Source organism: Amblyomma mixtum, chromosome 8 (assembly GCF_055824585.1).
Source record: "Amblyomma mixtum isolate Tamu chromosome 8, ASM5582458v1, whole genome shotgun sequence".
Taxonomy (NCBI): Eukaryota; Metazoa; Arthropoda; class Arachnida; order Ixodida; family Ixodidae; genus Amblyomma; species Amblyomma mixtum.
This window is the reverse complement of record NC_143019.1, coordinates 55,130,235-55,155,072: the sequence shown is the minus strand read 5'-3', so window position 1 is coordinate 55,155,072 and position 24,838 is coordinate 55,130,235. Positions and strand designations below refer to the sequence as shown.

Here is a 24,838-nt window from a genome sequence, read left to right as displayed (position 1 = left end):
AAACGGAAAAAGCCGCCGGCACTTTCGTCTGCGGTGCATTCATTCACTCCGAGAAGCGACAATTTACCACTGCTGATCCACTAGCAGCAGTAGTTTCGTATCTTTTATAGCAAGAATATTTGCCATCACATGAAGTCTAATGTTCAAAAAAACATTTGCAAATTTAATATAAACTCGCTTTACTTCATTTAAGTCTATAAAACACCGCGAAAAAGCTCCAAATCTATTTGTCTTTCGTTCCGGACGGTTGTGCTAGGTTTCGGCTGCGTTTCGGGCAGTTGCAGACGGTAGCAGTGTAGCTGGAGGTCCCATTAGGCTTGCGCACTCCAGAATCGAGAGCGTAACTAAAAAACTAGGCTGAATTGCAGCTTAAACTTTATCGTCGAAGCGAGGTAAGTCATAGCGAAAAGTAACAACACCAGTAGTTGCCGGTAAACATGCCGACCGGTATAGCACGGACTGCTGAATTGGCTGAAGCGGGCGGCTCTCGCTTGAAAGGACGTCGCCATGTTTTCACGCCAAGGGCGCAAAAGCCGCAACTGCCGATTGCGTTCGTACGCTAACGGTAGCCCGTCGCCCGCGCGAATCGCTTCAGCGCATTCCGTTGTTCGACTAAGCGTAGTAAATTGGGGCGACGTCACGATGACGTAGCAAGAAGGCGGGTCCGTGTCGTCACGCCGCCGTCACCGCGGCTCGAGCCAATCAGCGAAGAGCGAATGCGACATGTCGCAAAAGGCGACACCGGGAGAATACCACCCCTGCTCGTGGCACGCGATCTGTGAAAACGAAGCAGCTCGAGGCCAAAGCTCTGACGTCACAGGTAGTGAAGCCTTGTCTTCCATCGTAGCGGTTTCTGCACTCCGCTCTTACGCCTTGACCGCATCCCTGAGCCTACGTGGACAAGCCTTCTTCCACCAGAGCGTCGTCCTCTGACCATCCTTCGTTCAATGGATCCTCGGTTCTACCCCGGTTCTCCCTCAGGTACGCCCAACGGCTGCAACCGTCTTGTAGGGTTTAAGCATACCCTAGCTGACGCCATATTAGAGCGAAGCTACGATACAGTTCGGCTTTGTTTACTAATGCGCCATTGCAAGTAACTATAAACAAACTCAGTGTCTCCTAGCTTAATTGCCATTTATTCGAATAAAGGCACCGGTGTGAGCGGGTGAAGCGCGTCGCTAAAACACTCAAGGATGACGTAATAGAAATATCTGCCGGAGCAAGGGGCGCGAAGCGACGAGAAAAGGATGGCCGTTCTGGTATCGTTGTGGTAACCTTATCCCCAGCTGCCAGTCTTTATTTTTACAGTCCACTCCTGTTCTTTTCACTTTCTCCACGCTTGGCAAGCGATCAGATGGCAACGTCCGTCGCCATGCGCGTGTTGCGCGCTGAGCAAGTTGGTTTTGCGATGAATGTCATTTGTTGCACGTGAAGTGCCCCTATTTTCATGCACAGCTGTAGAAACTGCTATCCTTGGTCAACGGTGCCGACTTTGGAGTGTCTTAGTCAAAGTTGTTTTGGAGCGATGCTAAATTTCCTTGCCATGGCACCATCTGTCACTGGCACTCGGCCGTGAGGTAGTTATCCTCGCCATTTTTATACGGTAGGGGGGGGGGGGGGGGGGACTTTTTGTTAATATGCTCTAATATGCTTTGAGTTTTGAGTTGATTTAGCGATTTTTTTTTAATTTTCTTCACAATGCCTGTTCACAGGGTCTCTTAAGCAATGATTTCTGTTCATCGCTAAACTGAACAGGGTTTTACCTCCGTTTATGATCTATGTTTCGTTTCAGGAGACCCATCGCAGGAGTACGCCATGTATCCGATGAGTGGTTATCTCTCCCCTTATGAATCGGCATCGTCAGGTAGGTGTGAAAGACTGTTTACAAAGCAGAAGATGAGCGCACCTATCAAGGCGCAGTTAGCAACAACACAAGGCTTTCCTCTCGGCAAGCCTGGAAAAGATAGTACTCGTTGAACATTTTGGGAGGTTGGGCTTGACAACACCCTGCCGCAGGGCTTAAGGCTTTGGCTTGTATGCTTTATCTTGCTTTCAGGCGTAGGTTAAAACCAGACAGATAAATATTTGCCATAGTACGACACACAACGTCATATGATTGGAGGTGCGCCTTTGTAAACACTGTAACCCAGACGGCGAAGCCTCCTGGCAACCTCTTTAGTTGTCCCATTATACTGCGAAAGAAAGGCTTTGCATGAAGCACAAAAGTAATTAGCCCGTGAGGGTATCAATATAGACTCCTAAATACTGTATATGGGCGGCCTCAAAGTGACACAATAAGCGACGAGTGCTTCCCTGCCTTTATGTGTGCAGGTGAACGTGGCTGAAATCTATTTAGTCACAATAGTATAACACGTGTCGTATTACCCTCGCAAGTCTCTTGCCGTATTTCACGCATGCTTATTTTCTTTTCAGCCCCAATTCCTTACGACAGCGGTTCAATGCAAGATTCATTTTCGGCCACAAAAGCAGAGTAAGTCCTGGCTACAGCCTAGGTGTTGCAGGGACGTTCTTATACCCAGGATAAACCTACCTCTCCGAAAAAGTGCAAAACTCAATTTCCCTAGAAGACGGGCCGCCCAGCGCAAGTGCTCTCTCTGAATTAAAGCTCCTTTTGGAGAAAGCATAATTGTAGAAAAACATCACAAAACTGCATATAAAGAAGCCAAACCACGAATAACAGAAAGGAAATGCAGATATCACTAGAACCTGCAAGTAAATCGTGCTACATTGGGCACGTAACGGAGAAGAAAAATAATGAAAACCAATTTCGATTTCTTTGTTTTCTTGACAGTGACCCTATGTTCATTCTTCCTGAAGTTATCTTCACTATCAACTTCTTGCTTTCTGGATTATTGGCCTGTAGAAATGCAAGGCGGTTTTTCGTAGCTGAGCTCTTAGAATAACTGTTCAGCTGCTGGAAAGCGCGTGTGCTGTGCCTTCCTTTCCGTGTTGTGTGCTTCTTCCACTGTGTATGACGTCCAGCTCGCCGAGCGTTCTATCCTAGCGTGTGACTACACGCCCGACTACATAAAGGGGCTGCTCGCCCGCTGTAAAATGCCTGCCGGCTGTGACTGCTAAGGGGCGCGCAAACGCAGCTTCTTACACTGTTGATTGGTGGAATGTAGATTAGCAGGCTTCAGTGGAGGGAATGGCGTTCCAGTGTGTTATTAGAGGCACAAGCAAAATGGTGGACGTCGTCTTTGTGCCAGCCGCAGTGAGTTGGATGCTTTTCTCTGTCAAGTGAGAAATGTCGGAATGATAGATAGATAGATAGATCTTTATTTAGACAACAAGGTCTCGGATGCAGGGGCAAAAGGCAGATGCACTCTGCCTGACGGGGCCCAAGCACCCGACACAATGCTCAGGACAAGCGGCAAAAGAAGCAAGAGCTTCATACACTCTCATTACAGAAAACAACACATAATTATACAAGGTAAAAGTAAGAGGAAGGTGCATACTTTTGCAATGGCATAATTAAAGTAAATATTTACAAGGCACATCACAACAAGAAAAACACGAGAATTCACAGAGTTGACGGAAAAACAGGGACATCAAGAATTTTAATCATTCGGGCGAGAAAGGAGGTAAGCTTTAGCATTTCTATTGAATGACTTTTGGGAAACAGATTTCTGAATAATTTCTATGGCCTGTGTATGTTTATTTAGAAGACTGGGAATTAAATATGAAAGCATTTCGGTTCCATAGTTAGTCCTTACGAATGGTACTCTGTAACTGACGTGCCTTAATTTATAAGGCGCGTCACTACTAGAGTTTATTTGAACATATTTAGTGGGATGGTGTTTGAAATCGTTAAACACATAAGAAAGCAGTTTCAACTCAAATAATTCATTGACTTTTAGAATAGAATGCTTAGAGAAGTACAAACCTGTATGATTTGGTTTGGTTTATGGGGTTTAACGTCCCAAAGCGACTAAGGCTATGAGAGACGCCGTAGTGGAGGGCTCCGGAAATTTCGACCACCTGGGGTTCTTTAACGTGCACTGACATCGCACAGTACACGGGCCTCTAGAATTTCTCCTCCAAAGAAATTCTAGCCGCCGCGGCCGGGATCGAACCCGCGTCTTTTGGGTCAGCAGCCGAGCACCATAGCCACTGAGCCACCGCGGCGGCAAACCTGTATGATCATTGTATGCAAGGTTTTCGACATATCGTATTGCTTTTTTCTGTAATGTTATCAGCCTCGTGAGGTTAGTTTTCGTTGTAGATCCCCAAACAAGTAAACAATAATGAAGATGTGATTGAATTAGGGTATAATATAACTGCAACTTCAGCCATTTCGGAACAAGGTCTCGAAGTTTATATAATACACATAATGACCTTGATATGCTGGCATGAATCTTATTAATATGCAGGGTCCAACTCAAGTGTTCTTCAAAGATTATGCCTAAAAATTTGTAGGAAGAAACACGCTCAATTACGCTATTTTTGAATGTAAGATTAATTTCACTGTTATCAGGCTTGTTACGTGCCTTAAATACAATAAGCTTTGTTTTATTAACATTTAACTCTAGTTTATTTATATTCAACCATAAAGACAATTCTTGTAACCATGCATTTGCCTCAGCCTGAATATTACTAAGATGCATGCCAGAAAAAAATACACTGGTATCATCTGCATATAAAATTATTGTGGGAGTTCGAGGGATGGCTATTATATCGTTGATATAAAGAATGAAAAATACTGGACCCAAAATAGACCCTTGTGAAGCGCCCTATAATGACCTGCTCTTGATGCGATAGCATTACAAGCCTCATGGGGCAGAAATGTGTCGTCACTCATAAAATTCGTCAGTTGGCTGAAGGGAAGCGGCGTCATGAGACCTAGTTATTCCTATTGGCTGGAGGGAAGCGACGTCATGAACATATAATCATTGGCTGGAGGGAAGTGACGTCATGAAACCGGATACTTCTTATTGGCTGGAGGGAAGTGAGGTCATGAGATCGGATAAATATTATAGGGAAATGACGTCATCAGGCCAGATAATTCTTACTGGCTGGAGGGAAGCGATATCCCAAGACCGGATAAATTCTTACTGGCTGTAGGCAAGTGACGTCATGAGACCGAACAATTCTTCATGGGAAGTGACGTCATCAGACCAGATAATTCTTACTGGCTGGAGGGAAGCGATATCACAAGACCGGATAAATTCTTACTGGCTGTAGGCAAGTGACGTCATGAGATCGGATAATTCTTATAGGGGAGTGATGTCATCAGACCAGATAATTCTTACTGGCTGGAGGGAAGCGACATAATACGACCGGATAATTCTTAATGGCTGGGGGAAAGGGACGTCATGAGATCGGATAATTCTTATAGGGGAGTGATGTCATCAGACCAGATAATTCTTACTGGCTGGAGGGAAGCGACATCATACGACCGGATAATTCTTATTGTCTGGGGGAAAGTGACGTCATGAGATCGGATAACTATTATAGGGAAATGACGTCATCAGACCAGATAATTTTTACTGGCTGGAGGGAAGCGACATCATAAGACCGAATAATTCTTTTTGGCTGGAGGCAAGTGACGTCATGAGACCGGACAATTCTTAATGGGAAGTGACATCATCAGACCAGATAATTCTTACTGGCTGGAGGGAAGCGACATCATAAGACCGGATAATTCTTATTGGCTGGAATAATTAAGTGACGTCGTGAGATCGGACGATTCTTATAGGGAAGTGACGGCAGACCAGATAATTCTTACTGGCTGGAGGGAAGTGACGTCATGAGATCGGATAATTATTATTGTCTGGAGGGAAGCGACGTCATGAGACCGGATAATTCTTATTGGCTAGAGGGAAGCGACGTCATGGGAGCGGACAATTCTTATTGGTTTGAGGCATGAGACGGAAGTGATTATAGGAATAGATGACACTTCAACTAAACGCATCAACAGCCTCTAATGCTGTCGCTTTGCAGCGCAGTGTAATCAGGTGTTCGGAAGTTGGAAGCCTTGTCGGAAGAAGCTTGGCCGATGTGTACCCTTAGTGACGGCGCCCAGAAGTTGATGGCTCTGTCGTGCATTCAAACCTCTTTGCAGGCAATTTGCTCGACACAGAGTGCCAGCCGCAGCTTTTAGGCGTAGTCGTCTCAGCCCGAGATGCTCCGTTAAGACGGGAATACTTTATGGAATTGAGAGCACCTCTGAGCGAAGCATTGAAGTACTAATTCTTATAGTTAGCACTTCTAAATGGTGCGCCGTAGCCTAGAGCCCGGGGCGCTCTATAATCGTGGTACGGAGGTTAGAGTTCGTGTTGCGGCCGTGAACTGCAGGAAAACTAACACATAGCAATTAAAGACAGACTTGCTGCTCTCCCCCCGCTCTATCACTTGTGTTGCGCCTATTTGTTAGCGTGTTCTCCTGTGTTATGCATCCTCTAATTGAAGATTCTCTCCTCTTTGCTTATTCGGCGCCTGGTTGATCTAATCCCAGACCTTGCTTGCACAGTCAACGTTGCGTCACGAAACCACGTGCACTACTACTACTACTACTACTACTACTACTACTACTACTACTACTACTACTACTACTACTACTACTACTACTACTACTACTACGACTACTACTACTAGTACTACTACTACTACTACTACTACTAATACCACTACGAGAAGTCGTGGAGTTTTAGTAACGTTGCCGCCTCACCCTTCATCGCAGGACCCTTTCATTGCTAGCGTAACTCATTAGTTATGTTTTGCAATGCCCGCGCGCATCTAAAGGCATATCTCGACGCCTATCATGCAGCAGCGGCTTCGACACCAAGGCGAGGCTGTCGGTCGTGATGGTCGGCGTGGTGCTGATCGGACTTATCGCAGTGGCGGCCATCATCTACGTGGAAACATCGCGCACCGGTGAGAGCGATCATGCGAGTGGTGAAGTAGATGCAAGGCAGCCGGCCACGCGCCCTTGCGAAGCGCAATCCGCAAGATAACATGCGACGCTGCTTCTTATTGTGTACGAATAATGCTTCAAGCGGCAAAATAAAGTACTTACTTTCGTATTTCCTAGACGGTATTACGAGAGCATGGGCAGGGGCTCCACTGACTGTTAAGAAATGTTCTTCGCCATGGCTTATGATGCGCAGAGAAGGCGGCCCAGCGTCGATGTAGCGTCAGAAAGGACGGAGTGAACGGCTACAAAAGTGACTTTCAATATAGGCGGTGAGCAAACTCTCGGAGGAAGGCGTGATGCACGTTTGAAGTCAGGAGACTGAACAGCGCCAACTTGGCCTAGTAGCATTAATGATAGCAAAATGCGGCGATTATCATTATACTGCACGACGAACTGTTCTGAATATGGTGCAGGAAAGCGGCGGCTAATACTTTGTCTTGCGTAGTTTTCTTTGAACTTGAGGCTTCTTGTTGCCGTAAGAAGCTTCTCATATGAAAATGGTCTATATACTTTCTAAAGACTTCTTATAGACTCTATTGCCTTTAGACATTTTTTTTTTCTGTTCATAGTCTGTGAAGTGTCTATAGACAAGTCTACTAGACGTGTATGGTCATAAATCTAGAGATAATCTGTAGATTGTCTTAGGATTAATTTTGTCTACAGACTAGTGAATAGGATTTGTCTGTGGAAAGAATATAGGCAGTCTAAAGAAATTTTCGTAAGAGTTTCGCCCACTGCGAAAGCTTTCGCACGTGTAGTAGTAGAGTCCAACACAACTGTGCTCGGGGCTATTCCCAGTGCATGATGTCTGGGAGATAGAGGCCCTCGCTTGAGAGCTTGTCGCCATGTTGACAACCTTCCTTGCGTGTCCGAGAGCCAGGTCCTATAAACTTGAATAGCGTTCGTACCTCAACGTACTTATTTTTGCCTCAGTCTGTAATAGTGTTTAGAAATGCACACTGCGAACCTAGCCATTTCTTTAACAAGCTTAATCTCCTTGCATACATGTGCCTTCACCTTTAATGTCTGCTTCGACGCAGATGACAGCAGCGGGGAAGGTGTTGGCGGCGAAACCTCAGGCAGCAAAGGGATTGGCGGTGAACCCCCCGCTCCCGTTCCCCAAGGCTCAATTCCGAAACCAGAAAGTAAGGATCTGCCGCCTTTCTTTCCAGTAATCACTCGAGAGTCACCGAGAAATATTTTTTGTAACATGCAACTACTTCGAGAATCTGGAAAGTTCAATATTTTAACAACCTTTTTTAGTAAAGTTTGCGCAAGGTTCTATGTATCCTTCCACATAAAGGGCCTTCATAAAGTGCTGCCTCAATACAGACAGTGGCGTATTTGTGACGTCACACTTCCTCCGAACCGAGAAGCGAAATCGAAAGAAAGCGCCACCGCCACGTTTCAGTAACTAAGACTTTTCGAAGCGAGATACTTTGGAAGGCTGTAAAACACTATACCTTGAGCTAAAATTCGGATTCTAACCGATGTGAACAAAAAAAAAATTCTGGTACCAACGATTGGCAGCCCATTACATGAGGCGTTATCATTACAATAAGTTGTTTAACCAGTATGGTTACGTTATGTTTGTTTCGCACTTCACTGACGATTATTCGACAAGTGTTATTAGCAAGGCCTTTAGCTGCTGTGCCCGAAAAAGTGAACCAGTATTCAACGCTTTAGGGGTACTCCAGTGTTGGTTGCACTAGGAAGGAAATGTTGAAAGTTCGATTCAGTTGCCTGAAAATGAAGTGCGAATTTGCCTTAAAGTCGGCACTTGCTCTTGCATAGCCTGCATATGCTAAATGAACCGAGATCGCTGATGCGGCCTTAATTTGTAGGGCGCGGAAAGCCAGCTATCGATAGATTGCAGGACGTTTCACATAAGACTTTACACAATTTTTAAAAATACGTTTGTGAGTTAAAAGAGCGTTATTTTGGGCGCAGCATTGTCAGCGGTGCAGTTCACCAGTATACAGCTAAGGCGTGCCAACTAGCAGACTGATTGACTAATATAGAATAGTTAACCAGCCTGCTAGTTAGCACTTCTTAGCTGTATTCTGACGTGCTTCGCCGCTGACAGTGCTATCCGAAGTAAGCGCACTTCTAACCCAAAAAGCCTGTTTTTAAATAATGTATAAAATCTTAGGTGAAACACCCTGTATAAAAACAGCAGAGGTTGAGTAGTGCAAGAAATATCTGTTGCCGCATGGTGCCAAGTGTTCTACAGAGCGCGTTTATACTCATACGAGTGCATTGAGAGTCAAAGATAAAGTGTACGAAGCCGCGCGATAGTTGCCTACTAACCTAAAGCTCCTTGTCCTTGTGTCTTCAGTCGTGACCAGGGCGACGACTACGTCCACGCAAGGAAGTACGCCTACGCCCCGTCCGGGTGGCTTTGAGGTCGTCGCGGATTTCTACAATAGGTCACTCAACCGAAGCGTTGCACCATGCGACGACTTCTACACCTTCGTTTGCGGTAGATTCTCGGGGGCCGGTAGCGTCCTTTCCAAGGTGAGTTCATTGTTCGCACCCGGCGACTGCAAATACCCGCCTAATCCTTTTGTTGCGGAAGCAACACTACGTCAGCCAGCTCGGCTCGTCGCGTGGTCGCACTTCAGCCGTATGCCGTGGTCCACGAACGACCTTGAGCCGCCGTTGCCTAGCAACGCCGCAGCCGCGCTCCAACAAATGGCGCCGCCGTCGACGCCGCTGCCGTCGCCGCTCGCTGCACCAGATGTGCTCCGCTGGGGTAGAGGGAGAGGAGGTGTCGTCTCGCGGGGGGTGCATATATACTTGTATATATGCGCTTCGCCTCAGCGGATTCTAGTCGTTATGGAGAGCGCGAAAGAGAGAGAACAACGAAAGAACGAAGTGAGGAAGAGACAACGCGCTCAATTGCTTTCGCAATTCAAGTAGGGTTAACCAGAGCTAAACCACAACCATTTTTTTTTTCAATTTCGAGACAGGTGGTCCTCTGATGCACTTGGCGTAGAACGTTTTCAAGTCGCGCGTGTTATAAAACTATGGCGTGGAGCCTCAGCCACCGGTGACGATGATTCCCAGTGCTTAATGATGATTGATGAGGGATTGACGGTGATTGCCATTGCCAGGTCTTCCACTGCTACGCAGGGACACCGGAATTTGTCATTTATGCAACGTGCCCTTTGTCCGTTATAGCATCCACAACAAGAGAGCGCTATACGACGGAGGTTTTGCAGTTGCCGATGCTCTCGGCGCGCTTCATGCTGCATTCATTCTTTTTGGCCGCGCTCATGATTTCTTACATTCCCGCAAGTTATTTAGATGCAGTAGACACGAACGTGGTGGCACATTTTTGAGCCACCATCCAGAGACGGTGGAGGATCGAACGATACGAAAGGATGGCTACCACACATCTAAAAGTGGTCTACAGACTTCCTATACATAGACTTCTTATGCACTCCTTTGACTTCCTATAGATATTTTCTGTTGTGTATTCATAGTCGATACAAACAAGTAATAAAAGTGTATGACCAGGACTCTATAGATTATTAATAGACTGTCTGTCGGATTTTCGCGGTCTGTAGAAAGTTTCTAGACTTGTTCGATAAAGTCTACGATTAATCTATAGACTGTGTAAACAGATTCTGGAAAGGTGGTCCCACCCGTTGCGCCTTCAACTGCTAGTGCAGAGTTCTCAGCAGCGCTAAGTGTCTACGATCAGAACAGTCTAGTGAAAGCGTTTCACTGTTCTGTCGTGGCAGACTGTCACTGAATAGAAAGTTCTGTCCTCAGCCCTGTTTTAAAAATCTGAAGGCCCGTCAGCGTGCAGTTTGCTTGAAAATCGTCTTTAGTGTTGATGAACTTCTTAGGAACGAGAACGCACAACAGAAGTGAATTCTGGCTTTCAGTAATTACTGACGCTCGGAAGGCCAAACGCTGATATTTAAATGGCCTTGCTGCTGTCCGCGCAATGTCTTCGTCGTACGCAAGGTCTTCGTCGTACGCGCACCAAATTGCTTTCATTTGTCCAACAGCTGTTTCTGATACTTGTGATGAGTTTCCTCTGTCGCTTCGATGAACTGCTCGTCAGCTGGTTGTCTTGGGCGAAGAAAAAAAAACAGCATCAGCTACAATCCCAAGCGCCAACCGCGCAGAAAGGCACACTGCTCATAGAGAACGCAATCGAAGTATGCTGCATACCTAATGGGCGTTTTAAAAGAGCTGGATTCAAGCATCTACTCGTAGTGTTCGTAAATATAAGGATGCTGCTCATAACCGTCAGAGGGCATTGCAAACCTTGCTTCGCGCCCCATCGGACAGCGCTATAACATTCAATAAAACTCCCATGTATAGATATTCAAGCCAACGCTTAAAAAACCACGAGTCAACTGACTATTCATACTACAGACCGTTTCATTCGAGGCGAGATTAGGTGAGTAGACGTGCCAAACCAAGCTGTACGTCTAACCCTAACCATACACCTATCACAGCGAACCGCCTTTACATATCGAGCGCTTATCCCAGCAAACCAAAAACCTCTCAGAGACGTCTAGCTAGACGTCTCTGAGAGGTTTTTTGTTTGCTGGGATCTTTATGTAACCAAGCTTAAGCATCGCTTCCCCTGATTGCTGCTCTTGTCAATTTTCCATCAGCTTGCGAGCCGGGCAGAAGCGGGGATCAGGGAGGCTCTGGACACCATGCCCATCCCTCCCAGATTCCAGAGAGCCTCGGAGAAGGCGGCCGGTTTGTACAAAGCATGCATCAGCCTCACATCCAACACCAGCCGAACCGAGGTAAAGGCATCTCTTTGTGTGCGAAATTAATTGCATCGGTCTTTCCTCTGTGTTGTACCAAGAGGTATCGCAAATTTTAAAAATTGCGAGGCAACTGGCAACTAAAGTGTTGAGAGGCGAAAGCCGATTACACTGTGCTGTGCCGACTTCCGGTATATGTGACGTCACACCTTTCCCGTGGCTATATCTATACCAAAATTATACCTCTTTCGGGGATCTTAATGGTTAATTACGCTTATTTACACATTGTTTCATCTAATTTGACACAAATCCGACGTTTTTCCGACCGTTCTGTGAAAATTTTGCCTAAGCCGTGACGACTTCCGATGGATGTGACATCACACCGTTCCCGTGGCTGTATCGACGTCCGCGCTATTTCGACGCAATTTGAACGTTTTTGCCTACTATTAATTAATTAATCTACAGACATAAAACTTGGCTTCTAGGTTCATTTTTTCATCCTCTATCTGAAGCAACCATTGGTTTTCTTCTGTTTTTTTTAGTCGAAACTTGATTCAGCGCAAAAGACGTACACAAAGAAAGGTTCCTCGGTTCCTTTCTTTGTGTACGTCTTTTGCGCTGAACCAAGTTTCAACTATGTCCCACCAACTAGCCCAGCACGAAGTTTTGTTAAAGTATCTGTCTTTTTTAGTTCCCGAGTTAAACGCGTGAGACACACTTTGATAACGGACGACAGTATGAGCCATTAAAGGCTTTCGCCTTAATATTGAGGCAAGCTCTTTCCATCTCTTGGAGCGTTAGCTATTATTAGATACTATTAGCGCGCACCACTGCCTCTAGCGCGAACTGTGCTGCACTGCCGCGCACGCGCTGATTGGTAGCTGTTGACGGGAACGTGGCGCCATTTAGCGCCATGAGAGCAATTTGCACATGCGCAGTGGTAGGGCTCGGTAGGCGGCAAGCGGTAGGCGTAGTGGTACTCGCTATGCTAAAATTATCTATTAGCTCGTTCCTTGTAATGCAAGCATCCGTGCCCCCGCTGTACAAATCCAAATCCTTGTCGTAGGAACAGCATTTCATTTATGTTTCTTAGTCACCTGTCATTACTGCAGAACTGGCTCTCTCGCGACGACAGACATCGGGCAGGAGGACAGCAAAATACTTTCGTTTTTTGTAGCATGTTGTCGAACTTCCTGATCCGTAGAAGAACGGAAGATTGGGCGAGTTGGTGTTCCATGGCGAAAGTACATATAAACAGCGCTAAACGACAGGACGAGAAGAGGAGAAGACAAACACGGCGCTGAACTTACAACTGAATTTATTGGAAGGAAGAAATTTCAATATATACATACAAAAACGGGCACACGTGCGCACAGTCATACATCAATGTGGAGATACAATCAACAAGCCACGATGGTCACACGTGTTGTACCTGCCTTCAAGCTACCCTTTGTGCAGCAATGTCATTTCTTTCTTTGACAAAGCTAAAGAAGTATTGCTAACGCAACCTTTTGATTTTCTAGTGATATGGAATGCTTCTGCGACTTCTCTTGTAGTCTTGTCAGTATGAAAAAATAACAATTCTGTATCGTCAAAGAACGGCACGCATTTACATACACTGCAATGACTTGACAAGTTAGTATCTTTTTTTGCAACGAATTGGCATGCTCCATAAGCCTAACATTAATGCATCGGCCTGTCTGGCCTATGTAAGTGCGACCACATGATAATGGAATCTGGTAAACTATCCCCATCTTGCAATTAACGAACTTGTTCACATGGTTAACTTTGCAGACAGACATACGTTTGGCACCTTCCTGCTTTCTCTGAACTGCTGCTCCTAACCTACCCAGTTTATTAGGAGCAGAAAAAACCACCCTCACGCCATACTTGGCCCCTACCCTTTTAAAACGATGTGACAACGCGTGCACATAAGGCATGACAACTATTTTCTTCCCCTCAGCATTTTCTTTAGGCTGACCCGAACATTTCAGTGTTCTAAGAACCTTGTCTGCACCAGCCAGTAGTACGGAATCAGGGTACCCAGCCTCCCTACATCTCTGGGCTTGGACTGCAAGACTAGCAGACATTTGTGTTGTGTCCCCTTATTGCTTTTGTGTGTGTGCGCCCCCTCCTAACGACCACTCGCATTCCCCTCCTAACGACAGTTCGCATCCTCCTCCTAACGACCACTCAATCCTCCTCCTAACGACCGCTTGCCCCTCGTCGCACGCTGTCGCCGGATGCCCCCCCACGGTGCGCCCCCGCACCCTCCTCCTGTTCTGGGAAGCCACTCCCTGCCGTGGACGCTTCTCCACTCCCTCCTTTCTTCGGGCGGCCAGTTCGGCTCCTGCCTCGGTCGACGCTGGTCGCACCCTCATCGGCTTTAAATAAACGAAGTCTAAAAGTACCGTGTGCGTCTTTCGCTGCATTCAACACAGCGACCGGACACGACAGTGGCGACGAGAAAGTGGATTCGACCCGCGCTACGCAACGCTATTGACAAGCCATGGCTACGCGAGGGTTTCCCAATCAGATACCAGAATTCAACGGCTCATCGTGGTCATCGTGGGTTGGACGCCTTCAATTCTACTTTGAAGCTAACAACATCACAGACCCAGCCTTGAAGAGGGCCAACCTGCTGACGCTGTGCGGGGAGCAGACCTACGATACTGTCTGCGCCCTTATTCAGCCAAGCACACCAGCGGCAGTGTCTTACGACGACATCGTAAAAGCGCTGCAAAAGCACTACGACCCAAGGCCATCCGAGGTCTACAGCCGGGCTCGCTTCCAACGACGAGATCAACTGGGAGGAGAAACTGTGAGCGCCTACGTAGCCGCGCTCAAGAAGCTCGCTGCCGACTGCAATTTTGGAACGCTGTCGACAACAGCTACCGGGCAGGAGGGAGACGCAGCTTCTTCTGCTAACACCACCATGCTTCCCTTGGACGTGATGTTACGCGACAGATTTGTGTGCGGACTGAGTGACGAGTCACTGCAGCAGCGCCTGTTCGCTGAGAAGGACCTCACATTCAGCAAAGCTTACGACATCGCCGTTCGAGCGGAGAGCGCCGGTCACCAGCAGAGAGGGATTCGCCGGAACACCGAGCCGGTACACCAGACAAGCAACCAGGTGCGCAAGCCTTCTGTTGTTGTAAAATCGGTCAAAAAGGCACAACGCTGCTGGCGGTGTGACGACCAACACAACCCCCAGGGATGTCGATTCCAGTCAGCCACGTGTAATTTTTGCCACAAGCGAGGGCATATCGAAAGAGCATGCATTACGAAACGGAGACTTGCCAAGATAAAGTCACCTTCCCAGCCTAATCACAGCGTCAACGCCTCAGAGAATACGCCGCTATCTGATCTCCATGGAACAACATCAGCAACACCATCTGTGTTGTACGACCTGAACACCATGAATCTCGGCACGCGACCGAAGATTTTTACAGAAGTAAGCGTACATCACCAGCTGATTAAGTTCGAGGTGGACTCCGGCGCAGCCTGTACTCTGATCAGTGAGGACACGTTCCGAACTTCATGGCCATCTGACGCACCCGCCCTGCAACAAGACGACACGCACCTGCGAACGTGGTCAGGACAGAATCTGCCACTATTGGGCTCTGCCAACGTGCAGGTTAACTACAACGGCCAGACCCATACGCTACCTCTGCTTGTTGTGAAGGGCACAGGATCAAGCCTTTTAGGGAGAAACTGGTTTTCTCCACTAGGCGTGATGATATGCGGTAAACATCAAAACGCCGATGCGCTAAGCCGTCTGCCACTAGACGCAACTGTTGACGAACCATTTCCACCAGGAGGCGTTCTGATGTTCGAAGCACTGCCAGAACCTCCGCTTACAGCAGGCACAGTTGCAGCATCTACGCAGAAGTGCGCAGCTCTCCGGCTAGTTTACACAGCTGTTCAACAAGGCAACGTGCATAAACTCAAAGGGGACAACTTCGACGCTTACCGCAGGCGAGCTACAGAGTTGAGCACCCATCGCGGCTGCATCATATTTGGGTCCCGAGCTGTGATGCCGAGAGAACTACGCGCACAAGCTATGTCTCTCATCCACGCCGGACATCGGGGCATCGTTGCAATGAAAAAGTGTGCCAGAAGCTACATGTGGTGGCCTGGCATTGACAACGACATCGAAACAGTGGTGCGAGAATGCAAGCCTTGCCAGAGCAGCCGGAGCGCCCCGCCGAAAGCTCCTGTCCCAGAATGGGAAAAGCCAGACACACCATGGCACACACTGCACATTGATTTTGCAGGACCAATTGAGGGCTGCACTTTCCTTGTGGTCGTAGATGCCTACACAAAGTGGCTTGAGATAAGGCAAATGGGACAGACGACTTCGGCAGCAGTCATTGACAACCTCCGATCACTATTTGCAACGTTCGGCCTGCCGCGCAAGGTAGTGTCGGACAACGGAACACCGTTTGTGTCTGCGGAAATCCTCAAGTTTTATCGCGACAACGGGATCTCATCAGTTACATCGGCCCCCTACCACCCAGCGACAAACGGACAAGCCGAGCGCTACGTAGCCGAGCTAAAACGCGCCCTTGAAAGAGATCAGACAGGCTCGCTGCAGCGCCGCCTTGCGCGCTTTCTCTTCAAGCAGCACACGACGGTTCAGAGCACAACAGGCGAGACCCCCTCGAAAATGATGTTCGAGCGTGAAATGCGAACCCAGCTCACAGCCATCCTCCCCGAGCCAAAGGCAGAGACGTTCCGGGAAGAAAAAGCAATTCCGCGCTGCGGCACGCTTAATGAGGGGCAGCGCGTCCTCGCCCGACAGTTTCTGAAAAAGCCACGCTGGGAGGAAGCTACAATTGTCAGACGCATAGGCCTGCGCTCTTGGCTCGTCAACATACATGGCACAGTAGCACGCCGACATCTCAACCAGCTGCGTAGATTTACGACGCCGTCTGAGAGCTGTCCGCCAGCGGAGAGAACACGTGCACCATCTTCCCACATAGCCTGGCACCTCTTCCCGGAAGAAGAGACTTCGCCCAGGACAGACCTAGGAGACACAGCGAACAACAGCCAGCCTACAAGTGTTTCTCCCCCGAGCGCACAAAGCCAGCGCGCCTCCACGCGTGAGCGCCGACCCCCTGCACGATACCAGGCAACTTTCTAAGGGGGAAGGAAGTGTTGTGTCCCCTTATTGCTTTTGTGTGTGTGCGCCCCCTCCTAACGACCACTCGCATTCCCCTCCTAACGACAGTTCGCATCCTCCTCCTAACGACCACTCAATCCTCCTCCTAACGACCGCTTGCCCCTCGTCGCACGCTGTCGCCGGATGCCCCCCCACTGTGCGCCCCCGCACCCTCCTCCTGTTCTGGGAAGCCACTCCCTGCCGTGGACGCTTCTCCACTCCCTCCTTTCTTCGGGCGGCCAGTTCGGCTCCTGCCTCGGTCGACGCTGGTCGCACCCTCATCGGCTTTAAATAAACGAAGTCTAAAAGTACCGTGTGCGTCTTTCGCTGCATTCAACACAGCGACCGGACACGACAATTTGATGCATACAAGATTTTTTGACGGCCATACCAATACATCCTGTCACAATACCGAATTTCACAAGCTTGGAATGGAAAGACGCGTAATTAACAAGAGGCTTTTCACTCCTGGGAGCATATCGCCAGCATACATGGTTCGGCAAGAAGGACAAGCTCAGATCTAGGAACTGCAAGGCGTTCCTTTGAGGGATCTCATGCGTAAACCGCAGTCCGGACCCATGCTGTGAAAAAACATCAAGTACCTCAGACACACACTCAGTACCCAAAGACCTAACTAGAACCAGGAAGTCATCCACATACCGAAAAATTCTAATGCACTTTCCATTTAAGTCACTTTCTATTGCTCTGTCAACATAACTGAGAAAAATGCTGCTAAGAATTGGCGCAATTTTGGCTCCAATACACACTCCGCTCTGTCAATACACAATCCGCTCTGTCATCACTTTAAGCCGCTAACGTTGACAACAAAGAGGTCGAGGCATGTGGCCGTCGGTGGCGCTGAAGACAGCTGAAAAAAAAGGCTTCAGGGCAAAGAAAGAAAATGTGTTCATAAGCAAAGATATATATATATATATATATATATATGATGCAAAATTGAGAAACGCTTCGTTTATTGGGAGTCGACGTTTCGGACAGAGCCTGTCCTTTTTCGAGTCTTGAAAAAGGACAGGCTCTGTCCGAAACGTCGACTCCCAATAAACGAAGCGTTTCTCAATTTTGCATCTTATTTTAAACTAGCAACCAAGTACGTTTACCTTATTGTGCTATATATATATATATATATATATATATATATATATATATATATATATATATATAATCTTTTGAACAGTTTTCTGCGTGCTTGAGCTCATTAACACGGGGATTAAGAGATATTACCCTTCTCAACGATTTAATTAATGCGTGCTTTTCGTTCTCATTCACACGCAGCTTGAACCGGTCAAGGAATTCCTCTCCCATCTTAGGCTCGACTTATCGAACATTGACCCCGACCCGGCCTACAACATCCCGCATCGGCTGGTTTACCTGAGTTGCGTATACGGATTCCCCACCTTCGTGAAGTTCGACCTGTTCTGGGATGTCAGTTACGGAAAATTAATGGGCGTACGTACCAGTCCTATATTCGATGCAAACGAAGCAGGACCTCACGTTTCAATTACACAGGGCGCATTGTTTTACCTTGCGCCGAATTTAATACAGCGTTCTTTATAGAGGGCTGGTCGCTGGAAATATCAGTGCAAGGGTTGCCAACTGTATAGAGGGATGCTAAAGGCAAGGCAGAAAGCCAGGGCAAAGGAGAACTGGATTTATACACTGTTGCTTCGAGGTAACGTACATGGTCTGTTCTGAAAGTAGTAGGACTCATTTTTTTAAACAAAATTTATTCAAGAGAATAGTACAAACGATTACAATTTTTCAAGGTAGCACCCTTCCGCACCTACTCACTGCTGCTAATGAGTTTTACAATTTTCGTACGCCTCCAGGAACGCCTGGACCGGAATGCTGTTTAGCTCCCTCGTCACGGCCTGTTGAACCACCTCTACCGATCCCTGATGTTTCCCCTCGAGCGTCGATTTTATTCTCGGGAATAGAAAAAACTCTGGCAGGGCCAAGTCGAGGCTGTAGGGGGGCTGAGACAGCGTTGCCGCCTTGTGCGGGACAAAAAATCGGGGTCCTCATTCAGATGACGAAGAAGATCCTACCGATTGGCCTTTTCCTCCTCTGACAACACTCCCGGCACCAACTTCGCGCACGCTTTCCTCATGGGTAAGTTTTCTGTCACGATCCCAAAAACTTGGGTTTGAGGAATGCTCAAGTCATCAGCAATCATTCTGATAGATCACTGTTAAGTAAATGTTTCCCTCGCTACACATTTTCGTTGGTCTTGCTGGTCGAAGGGCGTCTGAAGCGGTCGTCTTCCTCCACTCTTTCCTTACCTTCTCGGAAAAGCTTGTGCCTATCGAAAGCACCTGATCTACCCATAGAAGCGTCACCGTAGGCCTCCTTAATCATGTTGTGAGTCTCTTTGCCCGTTTTACCAAGATTTACTCAAAATCTGATTCCGTATCGCTGATGCAGTAAACGCTCGACGATTCTGCGTGACGAGACGTTTCGACAGGGGTTCACAGTACAAGCGACCTCCTCTTTTTAACGGCCGAGAGCCGACTGCCGATTTTCCACAGCATTCCCAATATCCCCCTTCAACGATCCTGCACGCGCAAACCACCTCTCGTCCGCCCGTTCGCCCAGGAAAAAACCAGTCCTACTACTTTCAGAACAGACCATGTATGTCGTCTTCATCCCAGCAGAATCATTGGTCTAAAATTTAATAAGGTGAGATAAGATAAGGTAAGTAAGTAAGAGTCTGGGAAGGAAAGACCCGTTTATAATTGGCAGCGAGCTGTTTGGCAGTGATAAGGGAATACATCTGTGTGAAAAAGTAGTTACCGCAGTTCTCGACACCGAGAGTGAAGTAGCTAGGGAAATGAGAACAGAGTAACATGGGTAAGACACATACTCCGAGGTCTTAAAAGAAAGCTTACCAATACCCGTTTGGGACACCTGCACTAACGTAAAACGGCGACAAACCCAAGACAGTCGGGGTAAATAATTTCATTCGTATTGACTACCGTTATAACGCTAACCAGTGGCATGAATTCGGCTAGTTGGAACAAAAAGTTCTTTAGGCTAGTGTATTTGAACCCCTAATGTGAAGAACATTTCGAATTGTAGAGTCTTTAGGCATTAGAGCCTATAATGACTCTTTAAAGGATTATAACTACAAATGAAGGTGTCCCACTTCCATCCAGCACTCACAGGGAACAGGGGACCTGGGAGGGACCCTCTTTTTCTTTCCTCATACCTCTACGAGTTCATGATTCTTACTTTCACAAAGGAAAACCATAATGTTTTGTCAGCAACTTCACAGTTGAAGAAAAACCACTCCTGGTCCGGGGTTCGAATCCAGGATCACTAGCAGTCTGGGGCAGACTCTCTACCAACTGCATAAAGAGAGAACTTCAATTCCAACTTAAATGCAATAAACAAATTATTCCCTTTGCTGTGCACTGATTCAGGGACTTATTGGCCAAAGTAATTATGACCTCTAGAAACAACGGCGGTATAATATATTCTCAAACCAATGCCATGCCTTTGTTGAATTTCCAGCTGTTCCTCATTGGCTGAAGAGGCGCCACGCCCCACGACAGCTCCTGATTATTAGCTGAAGTCTAGGGTATGGCGTCGCCTGTGCCAATGGCGAAGGGGGGGGGGGGAATAAAAAAAAATTGAATCGATTCTAGAAGGAATCAGTATAATGTACCGACTCAGAGGTCTTGCGGTGTATTGAACACCAGGCTATTTTTTTATTTTTAGAGGGACAAAAAATGGGCTGCACGAGCTCGACCTAATGTATCTTTTATAAATATCCTTTCTATTCGCTCACTTTAGAGCAATTAGGGCAAGTGCACAGCTTGTATGTAATAATGCATGTCTGCCTACAGCAATGCCTCCTTACGACAGAAGTTCGCTGTAGTGAATAGGCCCATTTTCTACATATACATAACAGTAGTCGTCGCTGTCTAGTCAAATTTTATTTTGATGAGAGCTAATCAAATTACAGTGGTACCGCTACTTCAAATCTTCCCCATTTGGAACGACGAGAGGTATTTAAAGGTAGCCGCGATCATTAAGCCTGCTTAAACTGACATTCATTAGAAACTATGCGCCTTTTAGAAGTCACACTTAATGCAACATGGCGTAAACGTTTCCTTCGATCTAGTTGCAGTGTTCAATAGAGAATATTACATTTGGCTTAGCCGATATTTAGACATATGAGTTCAGAACAGTTTAAGCCCCAAAAGAATTGTCTTCCTGTGGAAACTCGGCTGGACCGCAGTGGTAGGCTAGTGGTTTGAGCATCCGCCTCCGGGCACATCCGGGTGGATTGGGGTTCGCTCTGCAAGGCCGCCGCGTAGCCAGTATGAAACACGTCATTCGTCTAAAATGGCGACCACCAGGCATCTGTCACAGCAGCAGTGGATACATACCACGTGACAAAAAAAACATACTACCATCAGATGACAATCAAGTTGCATTACACAATATATCTCGGGACACAATCGGTCGCATAGCAATAGCGCTGCATCCCGCACATACTACTACATTTTCGTTCCCTCATAAATATGCCAATGTGAGGCGTTCAAGTCGGACCAGTGGGTGGTACCATTGGTACAAAGACTGTGGAGCACCTAATTGGCGTGGAATGTTCTGAGTGGCATCAAACGGTTCAGCGCGTTACGGAGCATAACACTACTTGTGACTCAAAGCGTAGCGTGCCATAGGGAATCGCACCGACGTCATTCGGTTCCCCAAACCGTGACTTCCTTAAACTTCAAACGTCCATTACGGCCAAACTAATTAACGCAGGACATTCGAAGTGGTGTCAACCGATTTGTCTTCTTGCGCTGTATACGTTGGCATCAAAAAAAGGAGATAGCCGGATAAAACTAAATATTTGTACCGGATATAGGGAAGATCGTTAATGACGCAATGTTCGTTTGGCAGGCGTGGATAAACAAGGAAGATGAGAATTGGATGAACAACCAGCACAAGAAACCTCGCCCGAAGCTGCTGGAATTCTACCGGAGTTACCTTCAGGCTTATGATCCGAACATTGACTCTTCAGCGCTCGCCGAGCGCATCGTCAACATGGAGGTGACCAGTAAGTACACTCTCTTGGTGCTCTGCAGCGGAGAAAAAAATAATTGGAGGGGTCACTTGAGCTGCTCCGAAACTGCAATAACGTTATAGTTTTGATGTGTTGATGCCAATATATGCGGAATTGCTCATCGTAGACATTATATTGATAGATCCCTGGGAGTCCTCATACCACTTCCTTGAGCAGTGGTGCAGCGGTTACGCGATGCGTCACTGCCCTGCGATGGCAGGTGCTGCTACCGGTGGGGCTTTTGTGACACAGGTTACTTTTCCCGAGCAAGTGCCACGGTGGTTAGTTAGCTGACAATCCGGTGAACAGGTCGTGATGACATCATAAGGTCACGTGACCCTGGTGGCCTACCTAGGTTGCTTCTCCGTAGATTTTAGTGCGAAAGCACCTCTTGCCGCACTCCCCTGGTTTTGGTGGTGTGTTCCTTTGCGTGTGAACCTTCTGGTAGCAAGTGTAACCGGCTCACTGGGTCAGTGGACGCCTCAGTCGCGCTGTGAGTAGGCGTTGGCGTCCACCTACAAAGTGAGGCATTCACGCGCCTTTCCGTTGGCCAAAAACAGCCGAAGGTTTAGACCGTTGATTTTGAAGAAAGGAAAGGCGCATAACTGGCTCCTTGGGTCAGTGGACACACATTCGCGCATCCAAAGCAACGGCCTCAATGCAGAGACCATCCCCACCAGAGAGGACTGGGAGGCGGCCCTGCTCGGCTGTCAGGACCTAAAGACCCAAAAGGCCTTGGTTCACCGGACGCGGGCGGCGTTGCTTGCCAATGGGGCCCCGGAATAGGGGCTCCACCTAGTATTGTTAGGGGAAAGGGCCAATAGGGCCTACCCCAATCACCTCTCTGTAAATATTTATTGCATTATAAATGTTTTTCACCACCACCACCAAACTCACAATCACGGCACATAAAACCATCAGTTGCGTGGAATGAAGCGATTTTTTCTGCGGTGAATTGGGGATTAGGCGCTTCACAATGAGCCAGTTTCATGGAACGTGTAACTGCACCACTATTGCTGTGGATGACCCAGGAAATTCTGCACAATAAAATAAATATATTTCACTACCCTCACTGCGCATGCGCGCAGGTCATGTAGCCGCTACGAAACTTGTTTTGTAGCGATAGCTACACTGCGCTAGCTCTTCGAGCCTTCAGCGTGGCACCCCTTGAGCTGCGTGGCAGCGCCGTTGGTCACGTGGTTGGTCACGTGGGCTGGAACCGAGCTGCAACAGCTGTGCGCATGCGCCGTGCCGAGTTGGGGGAATGGAGAGGGGAAGAGGGAACCACTCCAGCTCTCGCGTCATTCCAGATTTAACCAGGGCTAATCCACAGCCATTTTTTTTAATGGTTTACGATTGCTATACGAACGAGGCAACCTTGAGATAAATACTCAATCTCGCCGCATTGGCAGCTTGCAACAGAGGGTTTCGCCTGTTCGCGCCTATCCTGCAGCACTCAGTGGGGAGCATTTCAAATAATATTCATTGCTAGTTATAAATAACCTGGCGTCCCCTCGGGAAATGAATCAAACGTTACAAAAACGTTTCTAAGCTCAGTGTGGACGTTCGTCATGATCTTTTCGTTTCACATGTGAACGAAAACCGCCTGGCGAATTCCCAGCCTTAGGAAATGTGCTTTCTTGGGTCCGTCCCTGGCCGTAGCTGAAACCACATCGGTCTCCACCGTCTTTCTATGTGTGAAACTTCACCCGCTGACTCCCGCTCATACTTACTTTTCATATACTGTCTAAGAAAACAAAGATCAATTCTCAGTGACCAGGGGCGATGTATTAACGCGATAGCGTTAGAGGCCCCGTTGCAAAGAAAATGCGGCGTCGGCGTTGTCGGCGTAGTGAGCGAAAAATCACCAGCATGACTCTGGCAGGTGGTCCCCAGAGAGCAACCTGGAAGGCAGGTGGGCCAGTTAGGTCACATGACTTTGCAGCGTCGTCTTAACCTGGCCACCGGAGAGTGATTAAACTGCCCACCATGGCAGGTGGAAGTTAAATCAATCATTAGCTTGCGAAGAGCAACCTGGGACGCACAAGGCCCACCGATGGCAGCACCTGCCATCGCAGGGCAGTGGCGCATTGCTTAACCTTCTGCATATATGGGAATGAACCCGATACGCTATCGCGTCATACCCTTAAGGCGGAGCTTAAGTGTCACCTGCAATTTCTTTTTTCGCATTGCATTAACCTATACAGCAGCTGACGCGCACGCAGAGCGGAACGGGCGCCGCGCAATGTTTTAAAAAAAATGTGCGTTCAACAGCCTTACGTGCCCAAGCGTTTCGCGCTGTGCTTTTTATCTCGGTGTCCTACTTGTTTGCTTCGTTCTTTGAAAACGTGTCATCTTTTGTGGTATGTTCATTTTTTTTTCTCTGTACAGCTAGGGATTTCATTACTTTTGTACTATATCATTGCCTCTGTTCTACGCTTTGCGTTTTTACCATTTATTGTTATAATATGCTTTATAGTACACTGATGGTTTTAAATTAGTTGTCGCGTGCTGTACGCATTTCCTTGTATTGGTTCCCTGGGCTACCGTCAAGCTGCGTTAGCTGCTTTTATTCTGAAAACCATCGAAAAAGGTCTGGTGAATAAATTGAATTGAATTGAATACGGTTTGTGGTCGATGGGGTCTGCAGTGTTAAGAATTCTTCTGTACGTTGATACTGCAGCATTCCATCTGCAGGCGCAAAGCTGATTTATATATATTACTGCTTTCTTTTTTTTTTCATCAGTGAAAAATCTTATAGCAGCGATCTGGAAGGGCAGCTGGTGGGCCAAAACTTTACGTCTGAGCGAGTTCGGAAGTATGGCGAAAGGTTACTACGATGAAGGTACGTTACGTAACTTAATCCTCTGCATGCTTTGTGGGCAGGTTATGGGCCTTCTTTGGAT

At 47.4% G+C, this 24,838-nt stretch overlaps 1 protein-coding gene across 1 annotated transcript in view; it reads left to right on the top strand.

Moving 5' to 3' along the window:
• The first annotated feature begins 2,459 nt into the window (after positions 1-2,459).
• The window catches only part of LOC149332480 (neprilysin-2-like), a 38,250-nt gene continuing 15,871 nt past the window's right edge, over positions 2,460-24,838 (top strand). The window contains exons 1-8 of the mRNA XM_089555774.1: positions 2,460-2,491; positions 6,794-6,897; positions 7,978-8,082; positions 9,276-9,454; positions 11,578-11,718; positions 18,134-18,307; positions 21,770-21,926; positions 24,679-24,777. Of these exons, the coding sequence (XP_089411900.1) occupies positions 2,460-2,491; positions 6,794-6,897; positions 7,978-8,082; positions 9,276-9,454; positions 11,578-11,718; positions 18,134-18,307; positions 21,770-21,926; positions 24,679-24,777 (991 nt within the window). The remainder of the gene's footprint in view (positions 2,492-6,793; positions 6,898-7,977; positions 8,083-9,275; positions 9,455-11,577; positions 11,719-18,133; positions 18,308-21,769; positions 21,927-24,678; positions 24,778-24,838) is intronic.